At 38.9% G+C, this 16,328-nt stretch overlaps 4 protein-coding genes across 10 annotated transcripts; 1 reads left to right on the forward strand and 3 right to left on the reverse strand.

Moving 5' to 3' along the window:
• Positions 1–39: 39 nt before the first annotated feature.
• Lnpk (zinc-ribbon metal-binding protein lunapark) lies at positions 40–6,094 on the reverse strand. 4 transcript variants are annotated; one of them, XR_006882309.2, is made up of 10 exons: positions 5,506–6,094; positions 4,840–4,881; positions 4,563–4,750; positions 4,212–4,398; positions 3,929–3,940; positions 3,380–3,653; positions 3,043–3,204; positions 2,791–2,961; positions 1,580–2,571; positions 1,409–1,489 (listed from the first exon to the last, which is right to left on the reverse strand). XR_006882309.2 is itself a non-coding variant. In XM_069134840.1 (9 exons), exons 1-9 carry the CDS (start codon positions 5,530–5,532, stop codon positions 1,128–1,130), a joined length of 1,281 nt encoding a protein of 426 aa, XP_068990941.1. In that variant the 5' UTR covers positions 5,533–6,078; the 3' UTR covers positions 40–1,127. The 4 variants fall into 4 exon arrangements, 1 of the variants encoding a protein (XP_068990941.1); XM_069134840.1 differs by lacking the exons at positions 1,580–2,571; positions 3,929–3,940 and adding an exon at positions 40–1,264 and having other exon boundaries at positions 4,200–4,398; positions 5,506–6,078; XR_006882310.2 differs by lacking the exon at positions 3,929–3,940 and having other exon boundaries at positions 5,506–6,093.
• Positions 6,095–6,489: 395 nt separating this feature from the next.
• On the reverse strand, positions 6,490–9,313 carry LOC124215572 (malate dehydrogenase, mitochondrial). 2 transcript variants are annotated; one of them, XM_069134414.1, is made up of 4 exons: positions 8,811–9,313; positions 8,023–8,422; positions 7,567–7,953; positions 6,490–7,488 (listed from the first exon to the last, which is right to left on the reverse strand). In XM_069134414.1, exons 1-4 carry the CDS (start codon positions 8,822–8,824, stop codon positions 7,111–7,113), a joined length of 1,179 nt encoding a protein of 392 aa, XP_068990515.1. In that variant the 5' UTR covers positions 8,825–9,313; the 3' UTR covers positions 6,490–7,110. The 2 variants fall into 2 exon arrangements, with proteins under 2 accessions (XP_068990515.1, XP_046475074.1); XM_046619118.2 differs by having other exon boundaries at positions 8,534–9,206.
• Positions 9,314–9,318: 5 nt separating this feature from the next.
• Positions 9,319–10,703, forward strand: Nacalpha (nascent polypeptide associated complex protein alpha subunit). Its single transcript, XM_046618380.1, has 5 exons — positions 9,319–9,579; positions 9,669–9,788; positions 9,992–10,087; positions 10,195–10,356; positions 10,470–10,703. Exons 1-5 carry the CDS (start codon positions 9,319–9,321, stop codon positions 10,482–10,484), a joined length of 654 nt encoding a protein of 217 aa, XP_046474336.1. The 3' UTR covers positions 10,485–10,703.
• Position 10,704: 1 nt separating this feature from the next.
• LOC124215235 (malonyl-CoA decarboxylase, mitochondrial) lies at positions 10,705–13,468 on the reverse strand. 3 transcript variants are annotated; one of them, XM_046618377.2, is made up of 10 exons: positions 13,034–13,468; positions 12,828–12,968; positions 12,594–12,740; positions 12,287–12,439; positions 12,061–12,214; positions 11,858–11,997; positions 11,646–11,781; positions 11,346–11,558; positions 11,133–11,238; positions 10,705–11,020 (listed from the first exon to the last, which is right to left on the reverse strand). In XM_046618377.2, exons 1-10 carry the CDS (start codon positions 13,310–13,312, stop codon positions 10,894–10,896), a joined length of 1,596 nt encoding a protein of 531 aa, XP_046474333.1. In that variant the 5' UTR covers positions 13,313–13,468; the 3' UTR covers positions 10,705–10,893. The 3 variants fall into 3 exon arrangements, 1 of the variants encoding a protein (XP_046474333.1); XR_006882313.2 differs by having other exon boundaries at positions 10,882–11,020; positions 11,473–11,558; XR_006882312.2 differs by having other exon boundaries at positions 10,882–11,020; positions 11,133–11,283; positions 11,473–11,558.
• Between the last annotated feature and the right edge of the window lie 2,860 nt (positions 13,469–16,328).

Consider the following 16,328-nt stretch of genomic DNA (forward strand, 5'->3'; position numbering starts at 1 on the left):
AAATAAAAAAAAAAAAAAAAACAATGCGGAAATTGGGTGATTTAAAATTATTTTTTTTCTGTTTATTGCGTACAAAACACATAAGTTATTTCGATTTTCGATGTAAAGTACATTCCTTAACTAAGTTTTATAACAATATCTTTGAATTATTGTATAAATAGAAATTTATAGATTAGCTATAGCGAAAATAAGTCTTTTTAGATATATCTACCTTAAAGATAGCCATCCCAGTAAATGAGGAAGGATTCTTATTTCGATTTAAAAGTGAAAATAATAAGAAAAACAAACTAATTGAAGTATTAAATACATCACTGTAAATACAGGTAATACTCGCAGATTGGATCATATCCGAATTGAACTTAGAAAATTTGGAGCGAACCAATCGTAAAATTTCAGTTGGTTTGTAGTTTGTTGCTCTTCCTCGTTTTCTGGAATGTGGTGGAAGGCTTGAGAAGGTAAAACAATCAACGTTGTGCTAGGACTAACGGTTATTATTTACCTAAAATTAAAGATTTCAGATAAGACTTCAAGTTGCGAGATCTTCTCATTAACAATGAACCAAATAGCAATCGTTAATATTAATATAATCGCGCCAATTCTATAAAAACAAGAAATATTAATAGAATAATAACATCACAGGGAACTATATATATTTATAATTTCGTAAGACTGCCTGGGAATCTTTTTGGACAGCTACTGTTACAATAGTGTAATACAACACGATGAATTAATTAAAAAACCTTGGCAAAGATATTATATGCATGGGTATATAAGTCTTTGTCGCGATATTCAGATAAAAATATAATAAAGCACGCGATAATTATTTACAATTATACCATGCCTACGACAACACTCGGGAAATGCAGCCTGACGGAAGTTTATTCAAGATCAAATCTGTGCCTAGCAACGAGGTGACGACGTTAAACACTCTTTAGTATTAAATTGGATTGTTTTTTGTCAACGCTTTTAACGGACCTGAGTTAAAACGAACGAAATTGTCATACCATACAATAACGCGGCAGAGATGTTACCTTTCGGTATTTCGTACCTTCCTGTCTTACTAGTAATTTGCTAGATTAGAAATTTACGTAAAACTTTTCGTTAACAAATAGAATTTTATATCATTCTTATGGGGATCCATCCACCTCCATCTTATCCGTGTCATCTTCTACACCCACTTCTTTACTCTCTACCTTCTCATCTTTATTATCATCCGAAGGTTTTTCAGCCACCGAAACTTCAGACGTTTCAATAGCTGCTGGTGCTATAACGGGGCAGAACAATTGCGAATTTTTATATCCAATTCTATCGCAGATTCGTAAGAAAATATTGGTACACTTCAGAAGAGACATGTTCATGTATGTCGTTCAATTAATTTTCAATGCTGATGGAAAGATTTTGTTCTTACCTTCCTCTTTTTCGTCGGCAGACTTTTCCTCCGTACTGTCTTCCATACTTTCAGGCTTCTCAACAACTTCTATATCAGAGTCTGAAAATTTAATACTTTTCGTCAATATCCTCGGAGCAATGTTTATTGTATCTAGAGTCCAAAAATAAGGTAATGCAAAGTGTTATAAACCTCTTTATAAACGTGAAAACAATACGAGCTCTATAGTAATTGATATCATTGAAACGACAATACAGATTGTAACTGATACCACTTCCAAGGTTCATCGTATAGGATGAGTCAGCTTAAACGCACCTAAATATCGGTCCGTATTTATACTGATTTTTTCTACAATTACTTCAAGTATTTACGGGCATAATGAACCCGTCTGATCAGCCAAACTTCAACGAATTGAAGACGCACGTAAATTTTATTGAATCAATGTTTTTAAAAAATGCGTAAGTACAGATTAGATAATGTTGATCATTGTTATAATTTACTGCATATACACGTTATATTAGTGATTAAGAAAATGAAAAAGAATCGTTTTATCGTAACTGCTCACAGCATCTGGTTCTATGTATACAATTTCCTTTTTTGTTCATTAATTTTTCTCAAAATTTCAGTTTGAACATGTAAATTGTCGACCTTTTCACTGAACTGTCTGTCAGTTGAGCTCATATGCAAAATCCTGTCTTCGGAAGCTGTTAAAAGTTTACTGAGAGCAGTGTCAGGCAATGTTTTGGATATTTCAACCAAAGCTGAAGGATACATGTAACCATTTAATCTATGGGGATTGGAATTTTTAAATGATAAGATTTTGCGGTGAGAAACTTTTTGGGAATCGATATCCTGGGTATAATTTTTTTGGTCATTAACTTGATGAAAGTGTTTGTCAGCATCTGAAGATTTGTCAGGAGGATAATTATTATCAGAATTGAAGATATTATCTTTTAAAACTTGATAAATGCATTTTCCTCTTTGTTCAGTCTTGTTTTCCGAGTTTGCAAGTGACGCAGGCCTTGGACAATGCTTCGTACCGTTGCTGCTAAAAATACTTGATGAGTCAGAATGCAGTTTATTATAGAGGAATAGTCGATGTTTAGTTGGATTTGGTAACTCGCAATTTTCAAGGATTGATTGACGATGGGATTTCAGTTGCTGGGTCTCGGGACACTTATACACTGCAACCAAATACAAATATAGCTCTATCAAGTTGCCATAAGTAGCATTGTTCAAACGACATCGAAAAAAAAAAATGACACTGAAATTTGTTGCGTACTAGATTACGCTAGATCAATACCCAGGGTCTGTTGTAACAAATAACGCGATCATGGCACATGCAAGTTTTTTTTGTAACCACAAGGCTCATATTTCTCTAATATAATAGTAAAACAACTCACCAGTGTCTGAGACGTTTGATATTCGTTCTGTGATTTTTGGTGACGGCGTTTGGGTAACGTCGAGGCTTGGCATGGCTGGAGGCACTGGGGTATTATCGTACTCCAATCTTGGTGCGGAGGGTTTTTGTTTTCTAGCGGGATTCCAAAAGTTGCAGTAACAACACCTGAATCCTGCAGTTTTTTCATCAATAAATGGAAAAATTACGAAGTGGGTGGTCGAAAAATTAAACTAGATGAAAAAAAAAATAGTACCGAAATACTCAAATTCCTCCTTGAGTGCCATTCCATTGTGCGATTCGCACTGCCTGCATATCAACGCGTAGCGATTCGACGGTCCATCGCCAACCAAGTACTCTACCAAACGATCTAGGTAACTTCTCTGTTGAGGAAGTATTGGACGTGGTAAAGGCGCTCCTACGGTATCACAATACAGCATTAGATCGGGCGGTAAAGAGAACCGAATTTACATGACAAAGCTTTTCCAAGCAAAGAAAATCACACACAGCGAAAAATAGAGGAATAAAATAACAAAAGTATGAAAAGTAGACGAAAAAAGAAAGAAATTATCAACGAAATCTGGAATACTAACTAGGCGTAGCGGCAGGGGTGTTAAACTGCTTAGGAGCCGTTCCAGCAGGATATATATTAACTGATTGCGGAGTATGCGGGGGCATCATGCCAACAGGAACTGGAGAAGGATTAACCAGCCTACCAATTTGTTTGTTTGGTCCTAAATTGGCGACAACCAACGGTCGTCTTCTTAGTTCAGTTCGCCCCCCACTTGGCATCGACGGTGTTGCTGCCTGAGGTGTGCTAGGCCTATGAGGCTTTTCACTGTGGAGCAAAGCTTTTGCTTGCGTCGGCTAAAACGTTTAAATTCCACACTAGAGGTATTTGCTCGAATTCAAATATTTATTGCAAGGCTTTTTAACTTGTATATATCCATGCTAAATACTAAAGCGAGATATTTTGTTAATACTGAATTATCAATTCAGATGAATACTTCACGAAAAATTGATCAGTGTATACACTGATACTTGAAAATAATTTAAATCTTTCATTGCAGTACATACCAAGGATTGAAAGCTACTTGATTTCATTTACCAAATAAATGTTGTGTTCGCGGCATAATACAAACCTGCGGCGAGAGCTGTGAAAGGAACAGAGATTAAATTGTGGTATGAACAATGCTGATAATAAAGGGGAACAAATGTATATTTATATCAAGTTTTGTGGTTCACTACAAAGAAGCCGCGATCATTAGTTATATTTGAGTTATGTCAATTGCAAGTGATTAGGTGTGAAATATACTACATATAATAAAGTAACATTTGCTTTGCTTTATTTACTCAAGCAACAGTGGTCAAGTTAAGCAGGTCAAACATGAAATAGAGTAAAAAGAAAAATACAGTGCCACTTACAGGTGTCATCCTCAGCTGATCAGGCGCAAACTTCATAAGAATCTCCTTAGCTTTTTTATAAGTTTCAGTTTCGACAACTTCGTCCAAAATTTTCTTTTTCTCCTGCTGCATACTCGTGAGTTTGGTCTGGTTTCGAGATATTTTTCGTTTGTAGTACCAGGATACTAAATTTTTTATAAATAATATCCTGTGCAGCACAGAAAAATGTGTGTTAAATATCAACAGAGGATAAATTTTTAAATTCGTCCCAATTTCTCAGTAAAGCTAATTAATTTACTATCAAATTCTGCGTATCGGAAGGATAAAAGTAATTTCAACGTGGCATTAAATGAGAAATGAATATGTACATACAATATTGGAAAGATGAGTAGTGGAATCATATAGAATATTTGATCATAGAGAGCGGCTGGGAAGAAGTAGAAATAGAACACGAGTGCCGCAATAATGTAAAGAGCCACACTGTAGATAATCAGCGTGCCGACAATCTTCTTGTGCGTCTGCTCGGTATTTTGTCTGTATTCTTCAATTTCCTGAATTTTCTGTTAGCATAAATTATATTTGCGTTAAAAATAATTTCATTCCGACACTCCTTGTTGTAGAAGCTAATGTTCATGTTTGGTAAGATTACCGTTTCAAGATCCTCCAGGACCTCATAGGTGGCCTTCTTTTTCTGGAATTACAAAAAGTGTGCATTTGTGACGAATTCGACGAAACGAAGCGACAAAAATTCTTATATATATATCTATATATACAGAGTTCAAAAGTAAAACTTGACCTGCGATATAAATGAGCCAGGAATAAATTTGGAATAAAATTACTGACCACATTCAATGCTAATACAACAGCGTCGCAGGACGATGCTTTCCAAGCATAAATTGACTAACAATAATGTGCTACGATAAAAAAAATACCAATTCCAGCACATTGTACGTGATTACCCAATTCGAAAACGCTATATTATCAAATTCCATTAGAACAACAGAACTTTCTACCACGGATCAAACTACGGTGCCTGTAACGCTGTTTCTTTTCAAATTCCGTTTGGCTACAATGTTTTTATGCTTGAATCCGGATAAACAGTTATACCCACAATACTGGGAACGAAGAATTATTGTTTCAGGGTAACAATAGCGTGAAATCCAAGGGGGTGTTGTACGATCAGGAGAATACAACAGATTGGAGAAAAAATAGGAGATTTCTTTAGGGCATTATCAAGAGATCAGTCCAAGTTTGTGTAACCTAAAAATTTCGTGTATAATATAATGCGAGGTTGACGTATGATATTGTTACTCACTCGAAACCTGGAAAAGAGAATCCCCATCTTGAAGGCGGTATTGTTTACCGGCAACCCGTACCAGCGGTGTTAATATCAATGCAACGAGTTAACGGTGACACGTTAAATCGGTTGCTACGAGAAGATTTATTGCGCGCGGTATGAAAATAGAACTCCGGCAGCCGCTCCGCTCCTGTTGCTGCGGCCTGTTTTCACCGGCAACGGGCAGACCGAAACTTGACGCGTCCAAATTTAAATGCCTCTTGATGTTATATTTATAGCTCGATGACCACGGGGGGCCGACGGTGGCGATGATGACATGAATGACACCCGCCGTTGCCGCCGATTCAATACGGTTACCGGAAATTTAACTGGAAACTGGATTAACAACGAAGGTTTCCCTATTTTCAGATGATTTTTTTTCAACACGCTAAACGGTCCGTTGATAATCATTTCACCGTCATCGCAAATCTGACAGGATTAATATTCATCACGATATTTGGGACATTTTTACCGCCGCCGCACGGTTACTTGACATCCCGAACGTGATTTTAAAATTAATCAACTACCGTACGGCACCGAATGACTGAATCACATTCGCATTTGATATCTTATCGAAACACGCGGCGCTGCCGTTTGCCGGTGAATAAATAATGCAGCTAGAAAGTCGACTGTTCTGAGAAACCACAGAGAAACGATCCGCACGCTACCGTCTGCGATAAAAAAGTAGCTAAACAACGGATCCGTAAGTGGCGTTGTCTTTTACCCTTTCAATCACGCAATTCATGTTTTTTTTTTTGTTTTTGGCATGGAAGTTCAACTATACGTTTCCTACGTATTATTCGACGCTGAATGCGAAACTAATGTAAAAAATTTAATAAAACTTAAAAACAACCCTTAAAATGGGGTGAAAACGGGACGAACTATCAATATTGTTTTAGACAGTGCTCTTGACTGAAATTTACATGACTGTTTATTTTGAGACAGTACAATTTTAAACCGAGAATACGTGCAGCCCCCAATACTATCTGTATGCATCCATAAGGAGGGTGAGAACTACTACTGTGCATTATATTTTGTAATTCTCATGGCCATTCCGAGATTTCTGTTTATTAACCGATTAGTTTCAAGCGTTTCTAGTGTACGTTTATTATCGAATTTTTCCACTTATGAATTACATTCATGAAAGTACATTTTTTTTGTTTGCATATGTTTACTTATAACAATTATAAAGAATTATGAATTCACATAAAATCCTAATGATTTCAAAGTTTGAGTATTTTTCTACTTGAAAATGAAAAAAAATTCAGGATTTTTCATGAAATATGAAAAAACGAAGGTTGCCACTATAGAGGCTTCTATGACTGAAAGGGTTAAGAGGCAGGCAAAGAATTAAAAAACAAAACACGCACGAGAATCTTGCCCGTCCAAGAATTAATGATTTTGAAATTTGCTATAAGCAAAAATGTCTAATTCTACAAATTTTTGGTAGCTATTACGTATCGCACTGAATTATGTACAGATAAGCAATGCTCATAGTATCGGAGTATATTAATCCGCAAATATTTTTTACATCACATAAAAAATACTAAATGACCCACACGCGATATGAAATGACAAAGTCGATTACATCTTAGACCTCAATTTGCTATTCGCGCGTATGAAATTAACCGCCAAGTCGACGTTCGCATTGATGATAGGGATCGCTTGTTCTACTAGTTCAAGTTCGACAGACGAGACCTTTGGGAGGCCGAAACTTTTTTCCACACCTCCAGGTCCGAACTGTAGTTCTGTGGCAAAATATCGGCACACCGGAAGCACGTTCGATCGAACGAATGCACTGGCAACAGCGTTTTTAAAACCGCAGTAACCACAGGCCAGTGTTACTATAAATTTCGTCGCGGCTGCTGCTGCCGAGAGCGTCGGACCGGCTCTGCACTCTCCGATGCTCGCCAACTCGTTATCGGATGCCCTGAGTGTGTGAATCAGCGAATTCTGCTGCTCCTAAATAGAAGAATATCGACAATAACGACATATGGAAGAAAGAGCGAGTCTATGATGAATTTCAGACAAAAGTTGTACTTTTGAAAACTGATTGACAGGCTTAGCTCGAGACAAAAGTGGAACAACGGTGCAAGCGTCAGCCCCGCCGACAATTGGGACCGTAGTGAAGGCTGGATTGAGATCGAAGAGATTTGCAGCCATGGCTTGAATTCGCATTGAGTCAATGGCTACAGAACCGACAATGCGATTTGGATCCCAGCAACCGGCGCGCTTGTAAATTTCGGAAATCAGAGGCAAAGTTGCTGTGACAGGATGCGCGAAGACTGCGACCAAGGCAGTGGGACAGCAATGCACCATTTTTTCGGCCACAACTTTCACGTGCTGCGAACCCGCCAAGAATTGACCGTGCGAACTTGCTTTTCCCAACGTAAAGTCTTCTTCGTCCATAATTGCGATTATATCCACCTGCGAAGAAATGACATGCGATCAGCTGGTGTCGTCTTTGATTTTTATAAACTCATATTTCACATTTACCTCTTGCATTGCCTCTATCATGTTATTTCTCTTGAAGTATCTTATTTTCGTCGAGGTATCGACATGACTTGCATCTAATATCAGAGACGCCGTTTTGTCGATGGTATCCGCAATGTGCACGCGTTTTATAATTGGCGCCTGTTTCAAAAGAAGCGCAGTATAGGCTGGGGTTGTACCACCACCGATCAGAGCCACGGATACGGTGTCAGGTCCCCTTTTTGTAAAATCACCTCTGCTAGACTCGACGGCCGGTTTAATTGCTGGACGACGTTGTGAAGATGATTTGGTCTTAACCTTATGTTTCCGTAGAATACTTATACTCCTCGATGATAGAAGGTGGCGGGAGTTCGCATTGAAGAGTAGAAATTCGCCCAAATTTTTCCTTAAACTTGACATCGCCCTGTAAACATCAATCTTCGAATAAAGTTATAAGTATAACTATATTATTGAGCCCGTTCTGTCGGTGTAAATTTTGAATTCAAAAATTTGCGTCCCGCCCCGCGTTAGCTACCATTGAAAGCGAAAGTGGTGCTGCCGTTCGTTGACATGCCGTACTACACGCGTTCCTATATTCACGGCAACGACAAGGCGGAGATGTGAATCGGCCTTAGTTTGTGATACCAAAGTAGTGCCGTTTCGTACAGGAAGTATCATCCGAGGTAAATCCGATTGATACAATGGCATCGTAAAGTGTGCCGATCCGAAGTGTGTGAAAATCTAACAAGCGATAACTGAATAATAATATTTCATGAGTACTTTGTAGCATTATCGTATATTATTGTAATTACAATCGAGTTTTCATCCGGTTCGGTGTAACTGCATCGCGCACGTCGCAGCGTCGCCGTTACATTATTCCGGTATTACCGAAAAGTAGAGGCCCTTGCCGCGTTTACGGGATTGAAATCAGTCTTGCGTCCACCTTTCACCGCGTGTCCCTTGTCACTCTATCGGGCAGTTCGTTCCGATCAGATTTTCGCCTTTTTCGCAGTTGTTCAGGCGCTTGAAAATCAGCCGCCATGATCTGTTTCGTATTACTCCAACTTCACCTGAAAAGTGATTGCCCACTTTGATATCCGATCTTGCAGTTTTTCCCCCCGGCTTCTAGCCGCTTGGATCACGTGATGATATTCTATCAAGGTTTCGCAAACAATTACATTGTCATGAACAATACCGTGATGAAACTCTTGGCAGACTGATGATCGGTTGATAATACTTTTCGATGCAGTTGATTTACTGATTAATTCATGTCAGAAACGATGTTATCCCTTTGTCAATTTTTACCTCAGATCCGCAATTATGCCGGAATTAACTGAATTGGACAAGGCTGCGTCCTCCGAACCTACCAAAGTCGAGGCGGCAGCTGCAGCCGCTGGTTCAGGAACTGACTCGGACTCTGACGACACGATTCCAGAGTTGGAAGATGCTGGAGTTGCTGAAGCAGGTGGTTTTCCTGGCACGCCGGGAACAGGTTTGCCAATTGACTCCGTTTCGAAGGCCAAGCAAAGCCGCGGGGAAAAGAAGGCCAGAAAGTTGATGAGCAAGCTTGGACTTAAGCCAGTGAGTTGTCTGAGGCTCGAGCCCCTTCTTAAAATTTTCGAAATGACACTGTATGTTTAATTTAATAATTTTATTTTCCTCCCAACAAGGTCCAAGGTGTCAACAGGGTGACCATTCGAAAATCAAAAAATATTCTCTTCGTCATAAACAAACCAGACGTCTACAAGAATCCTGCATCCGACACCTATATTGTCTTTGGTGAAGCGAAGGTAATTGAAATTGAAGTATTAAACTGGACTCCTGTGATGTTATTGGTCGTAATGATGATACCAACAGTGTTTCGCTTATTTGCTGAAATATACTTTGACGATAACCTTGGCAGACTGAACGTGATCGATACAAGTCTTTTTCTTGTAGTTAACTCACCCAGCTGTGCAATTCCAATAATCCAGTATTTTTTTTGTAATTTTAGATTGAAGATCTGAGTCAACAAGCCCAAGTCGCTGCCGCAGAGAAATTCAAGGCACCCGAAGTCATCCCAGCAACCGAAGCTGGTGGCAGCACAACGGTAATAACTTACAAATTCAATTCTATTTGAGATGCAGGCATTTGTAACAAATCTCCTTGTACATGATTCGGTTTGCACATTATTAACTTACTTTTGACAAATATCAGGTGGTAGCACCGATCCAAGAGGAATCCGAGGAGGAAGAAGTGGATGAGACGGGAGTTGAGGAGAAGGACGTTGACCTTGTTATGTCACAAGCTAATGTTAGCCGAGGGAAGGCCATCAAAGCTCTGAAAAATAATCAAAACGACATCGTCAATGCGATTATGGTGAGTGCCAAGATGACAATTATTACTTATATGATAATTGAAACAGATCTGATGATACGTGTCAAGGAATTTTTTGTTCATTTGGTGATAACATTGTGTGTCTCATTTTCTAGGAATTAACAATGTGATGAAGCTGCTCACACATTGTATACCCAGCAGCAGACAGGCATTCGTTGCAAGATCATCGTTTGATCTTCGATGCATCAGTCACGTCATCTATCCCCTTATCTCATCGCAAAGAATAAAATTTTTCATCCAGTATGTACAGAAATGTTGTCACTGGATGTTGAAACAAATTTACATGTATATACATTATTCATCAAAAAAAATAAACTCATAGACCGTCAGTTTCTTTCTGAATATCAGTTTTAATCTTCCACCATATCTCCTTTATAAGTTAAGCACTGTTCCCTCTCTTGATACAGCTCATAACCCCAGAACGCGTTGGGAGTACCTCGGAGTTTATGATTACTAACCATTGGAAACATGGTTTGCAATTCGGTCAGTTTCACCATCATTCTCGGCGTCCATAGATTTTCACAAACGTGATTTTTGCAACAACGTTTCGGACTCCGCAGCTAGTCTAATCACATCCTCTGAGGCTTTAATTATATTCCTCTCGATATAGTTTCTACTATTAGTTTCAGTTTCGTGCAAATAGTACCTGATCACGAAAATTAATTCACATAAAGATGACAGCAAGTTATTTACAAAATTTATCTCTTCTCTGTTCTTCGAGCCTTGATTTATTAACTTTAAAATAAATATTTAAGTACCTGTAGTTCACCATAATACCACAGCTATTTGCTGCCCCCCGTGGTGAGGGATCAGCGAGCCAATTTATCCGCCACATAACAGCCCCATTTCGTAGGTGAAAGTTTGCTGTTGGACAACGAAAAGAAGTCTGTCTATTTTTGTTGCAAAACACTAATAAAACATGTTAAAATCACTGTACAAGTGTAAGTTTGAACCCAAATAAATCAACTTACCAACGTTATTCAGAGCATAGTTTCTCCTTTTTTCATTGTAAAGATAGCTAGCACAAGATCGCAATAACGGTACTCTAAGAGCCTCGACTATGTCTTTGTTATTGATCCATAATGAATTACTCAATACCTTCTTTAACGCGGTATGAATGTCAGTGCTGCACAAAAGACTTCCAATAAGTTGTCGCTCCTCTTTAGTGAATGTTTGGCCAACATCTGAAAGAAAATATCAGCATTCTATGACCTCGTACAAGTTGAACTAATTCGGAATGAAGGATACAGTTTCGAAAAATCTTGTTTCACCATTTTTAATCCTCTCTAAAAGCCAAATCCTGTAATTTGGGATCGGGGACAGGCTGGATAGCTGATCAATTAGTGGAAATTCCTCCAAAACCTTAGCAGCGACATTTTTTATCAGATAATTACCCAATTCAATGCCCTGTAAGCGAAAGTCTTTCTCATAAATAGTTCAACAAACGTCTCTGGCACCATATTACACAGGTTTATTAACTCACCTGTAAGCCCCTCTGCGTCGAAGCTATGGAATAAAAAACAGCTGCTTTTATTTTGGATGTGTCTTCGGGAGCTGAGGATTCAGCCTTTCCGTACATTCCATCAGTTTGAGCCTCGGTTTGAAAGACTTCCTTTACACTACCTAGGCACAAATGATACATTCAAATGGCAAGATGAACTCGTTGGCTTGTTCTGTTTTACTTACTAGGTATCGAGCCGCAAAGGGCAGTATGCAGGACAACCAAAGGCTCTCTTGGCATTGCTCTGTGTGTGAATACGTAACATCTTCTGTAAGGCCCGACTCTCCGCTTCAGGTCTGTCCAATTTTTTATAGGATGAATCATTTCGTAGTTGGAAACCTGAGTGCGATGAAATAGGTACAATAATTAACTAGAAATGAATGAACTTGAGTTTATAGTGCGATCTTCTACCTTCTCTAACATCTCGCACGAGCTTTGCCAGGTCACACGTTCTAGGTCAAAAAATCCAACAGAGAACCACTGTAGAAGAAGATCATGCAGCGTTATGTTCAGCTGTTGCGCCACGATTGTTTCATCCGGATCTTTCAGCTCAGACAGAAGATTCTGAAAGTAATTTGGAGGGCTTATACTAGGATTACGTTCCTTTGCGAAGAAAAACTATAATACTGTGAATCAATGCCCAGGTCCCTACAGGTCTACAGGTCTAATTTTAAACAAGCTCATGCAAATTGATAGTTGCCAATATAGTAATAAGTACCAAGACATCTGTGCGAAGATCGACAAGGAATTTGACTCCGTGCTTGAGCCGTCCAGTGAGTAAAAAGAGCCAGTGATACTTAGGTGTGAGAACATTCTTTAGAGTACGCTCGCCATTGATCATCTGCCTTTCGTCAAGTTGCTTCTTCTGTATCAAAAAGTGTAAGAGGTTTTTTTTCAACAAATTCTAGGATTTATGGGTGTATTACTTTTCCGCCGTACTCAGGATCTGTACCTCGTCGCAAGCCAAATTAAAAGCCATTTTCCGAACAACATCGTGGTCGACAGCGTACTTGGATGCCAGAGTGCGAAGGAACGTCTCTTTGTCATTTTTTGAGAGAGCGACGTACGCGTTGCAGAGGGACTGAATTTTTGTCTGAAACAAAAAGCTAACACCGTTGGAATTCAGAGTAGAAGCATACTTAGAATCTACAGGCTAACCTCGACAATCCAGTTACTGGTGTTTGGAATTTCCTTGAGTTTGAAAAGATGTCCTAGCTGCTCGATGACAGTGAGCCCTGACTGTGAGCAGCCAATATTATTGTTTTGATCCGTCATTTCTTGGCCTGAAGAAACTTTATTGCTGGTTACAACGTGGCTTGAAATCGATCTGTAAATATTCTGTGAACCGGTGGCAGATTGTTTTGCACGTTTAGCTGAAATTAGACGCGTCAACGCGATCGCTCTTCCGATCATCCTCCTAGCTCCTTGTATTTTCATTTGTGCCTATCACTCCGCTGCATGAATCATTATGAATTATGTAGCAGCGAAATTTAAATCCCAGCTACAGGTGGCAATACGTCTTAAGTCTGTCGAATACATCGGGTGTTTTGGTCGTGCGTAGCAACATAAAATCAGTGCTAAGAACATCGCTTTATAAATGTTTACGTTGATAAGAAAAAAATTAAATCGCAATCACCTGAAGTAATCGTTCAATATGGCGGCTGACTATCGATACCGCGCTTTCGGAATTCAAAAGTTTCCAGAAAGTTCCGCGATGCTCAATTGTTTGGTCGACGCTCACAGTTGGAGACAGATCAGAGCGTAAGAAAATCGACGTTTAAACCGATTTGAAGCCTATTTCGACTTCATTTCAAGTTCAGATTAGTGAAAGTTAACAGAAATAAGGAAACCGGGTAAAAGTCGAAGAATTCCCGCCTGTTTTCAGCTCAAAGCTGGGTGTAAATAGTTCGGGACGGAGCGACCGTAGTCTCAGTGTGGTAGCGTTGAGTGTGTCGAAAGTTTCGTGCCACGATAATTGTCAGCTCTTTACCCTGATGAACAGTGAATTATAGGGACGCCAAAGTGTGTGTAAGTCTATAATATTCATTAGCGAAGGACGCCACGGCAATACTAACAGCAGTAGTAATACTAACAACGTTTCCTCGATATCAACGCTGTTTGTTTTCCTGAAGCGAAAGGCCATGGATTCCCCAAATTCATCGAGTGAGTACCTAACATTCTCTGTCTATCTGTACAGCATTTTGCACCTGGAAATCTACATTGCTAGATATCCATTTACGTTTAGCGTTTTTGTTGGGAAAAGACGAGGTTCATTTGTACGCATAATCTAGTTCGTTGAAAGTCGTCGGAGAATTTATGTATACGCCTAACGCTGCATGCAGCGGCAATTTACGATCGTAAACACATCTTGTTGTGTTGCGCGCAGTTCAAGTGATTCTTTCGACCTGTCGAGACTTGCTTCCGAACGGCCGGAGTGAAAACACGCTCGCTGATGGTTCGAAATTCGAATGGCATTCTTTAAACTATGCACGTAATTCGATTACTGTATTCGCAACAAACTCATGGTAAATAATACACGAACGACGGTGTGTGGCGTAAAGAAAAAACGAGATACCGAAGTGAACTCAGCCTGCAAAACATCGACGCTTCGTTTCGGGTCTCGAGTTTTTATATGGTTTGTGCCACGATTGTGTTTTGTTGTTTGGAACAAATAACAAACCTCAGTTCGTGTTGATCACTGCGATTATTGCTTGGAATTACCCACCAGTCAGCAATTTTATTTTTTTTTCAATGTTTTTCCTGGGGATCGGTACTGTCATCTTTCATTTCGTCATCCTTAATTACCATGCAGCAAATGTTGATGCATTGTTGAACAGCGTTAACAATTATTTCGACATTTTGAATGAATGTAAATCGTTGATTGTTGTCTACGCCTCATGACTACTACGTTTTTCAATAATTGTGATAAATTTTTATAAGGTTGTGAAAAAATAAGAAACAGGTATACGTTTGGAATCATTATTTATTATACAATAACGCTATAACTTTTTCTTCAAGAAATTGGTGTTTTGGTAACACCATTATAATGTTATCTATTACCTGTTTATAGGGACGGGCTACATTGCACTACTATTGGACTGCATTTGGCAATGATCCGAATGAAGTAACCCGATGAATCGATTTCTCAGACCAAAGTGAAAAATAGATCCTCCACTGTACTAAATAAAAGTGACAGGTAAGTAATGGCATTATTTGTAATTATAATATTGCTTTCGATCGTAAATGATTTAAAATGTTCACCGATTTTGTACATTTATTCAATACTTGTGCTTATTTGAATTGCTTTCTATTCTTAATTTTTGCAGTTTACTTATTAATACGTAAAAGTCATTGAAATCTTGTAAAAAAAAAAATTAGTTTTACCCAGACAGTTTGTAGTGACGTAAAATCTGATCTAAGTGATCGTGTAAGTAAGATCCTGTTATATCCTCATTCCAGTGTAAAAAGTGCGTCGCTTTACCGTTCATCCATCGTGAGATGCTAGGAGAACTACTACATGGAAAGTGTGGAGCATCCCGGAGCAGGTATGAATACTTATTTTAATATAATTTTTTGATAATTCAAGGTGGCACATTTAAAAGCGAAATTTGGTCCACGCGTAAGATGCGGTGAATAGATACGAAAGCTGAGAAAAGTGATAATTATTTTGAGAACGAATTATCCAGTTTGGTAAAATAACTCGAGTTTCGTTTCTTCTTTTTTTCCAGAGCTAAGCAGAGACATCCGAGTAACTTCTCCATTACTTGGCGACGCTGGTGAGTTTGCATGAGTTAGGTTACGGGTGTATTTCCCTGGGACTTCTCTGTCATGTGGCGTGGCGGTAACAATTGTTACACGAATCTTTGATTTTTTAGCTCTAGAGATAGACTCATTCGCAATCGCAACGATGCTTGACTTTCAATCGAGTCATTTTTTGCCATTAATTTTCCCATAGCTTAGATGAAGTTAGATATTTTGCACGTTGCCGAAAGTGGAATGAGGATCGCGACAGGTAACCATCGCTTACTCGGCATTCGCGAGAACGAATTGCGTTTAACTATAACTGATATAATGATCTACGTTGAGATTTATCAATGACGTCGCTTAAGGGATGGATTCACCTGAGGTTTTTTAATCATTTTCACATGATTGTTCAATAGATGAAATTTCGAAGTCTGGCAAAGCGTAACGTAATCAAACTGCATGTCACATCTCGAATCATTTTCAATTTTTCAAAGGCCAGCAAGTATCAATCAACTGCAGGTTTAGCTCGTTTAGAGAAATGCCGATTAGCGTACAGGATGTTCATAATTCATTTTACAAAAGGTTGATGTACCGGTAGTCCGCCGGCAATCGGTAAAATAATACCTACGTTAGAATACCAGGGTTTCTCCGAAGGCCGGCAGACTAAGGTACAAAAACATTTTGCTCCCCACAGGTAAACTACGCAAAA

The sequence above is a fragment of the Neodiprion pinetum genome, chromosome 3 (assembly GCF_021155775.2).
Source record: "Neodiprion pinetum isolate iyNeoPine1 chromosome 3, iyNeoPine1.2, whole genome shotgun sequence".
NCBI lineage: Eukaryota > Metazoa > Arthropoda > Insecta > Hymenoptera > Diprionidae > Neodiprion > Neodiprion pinetum.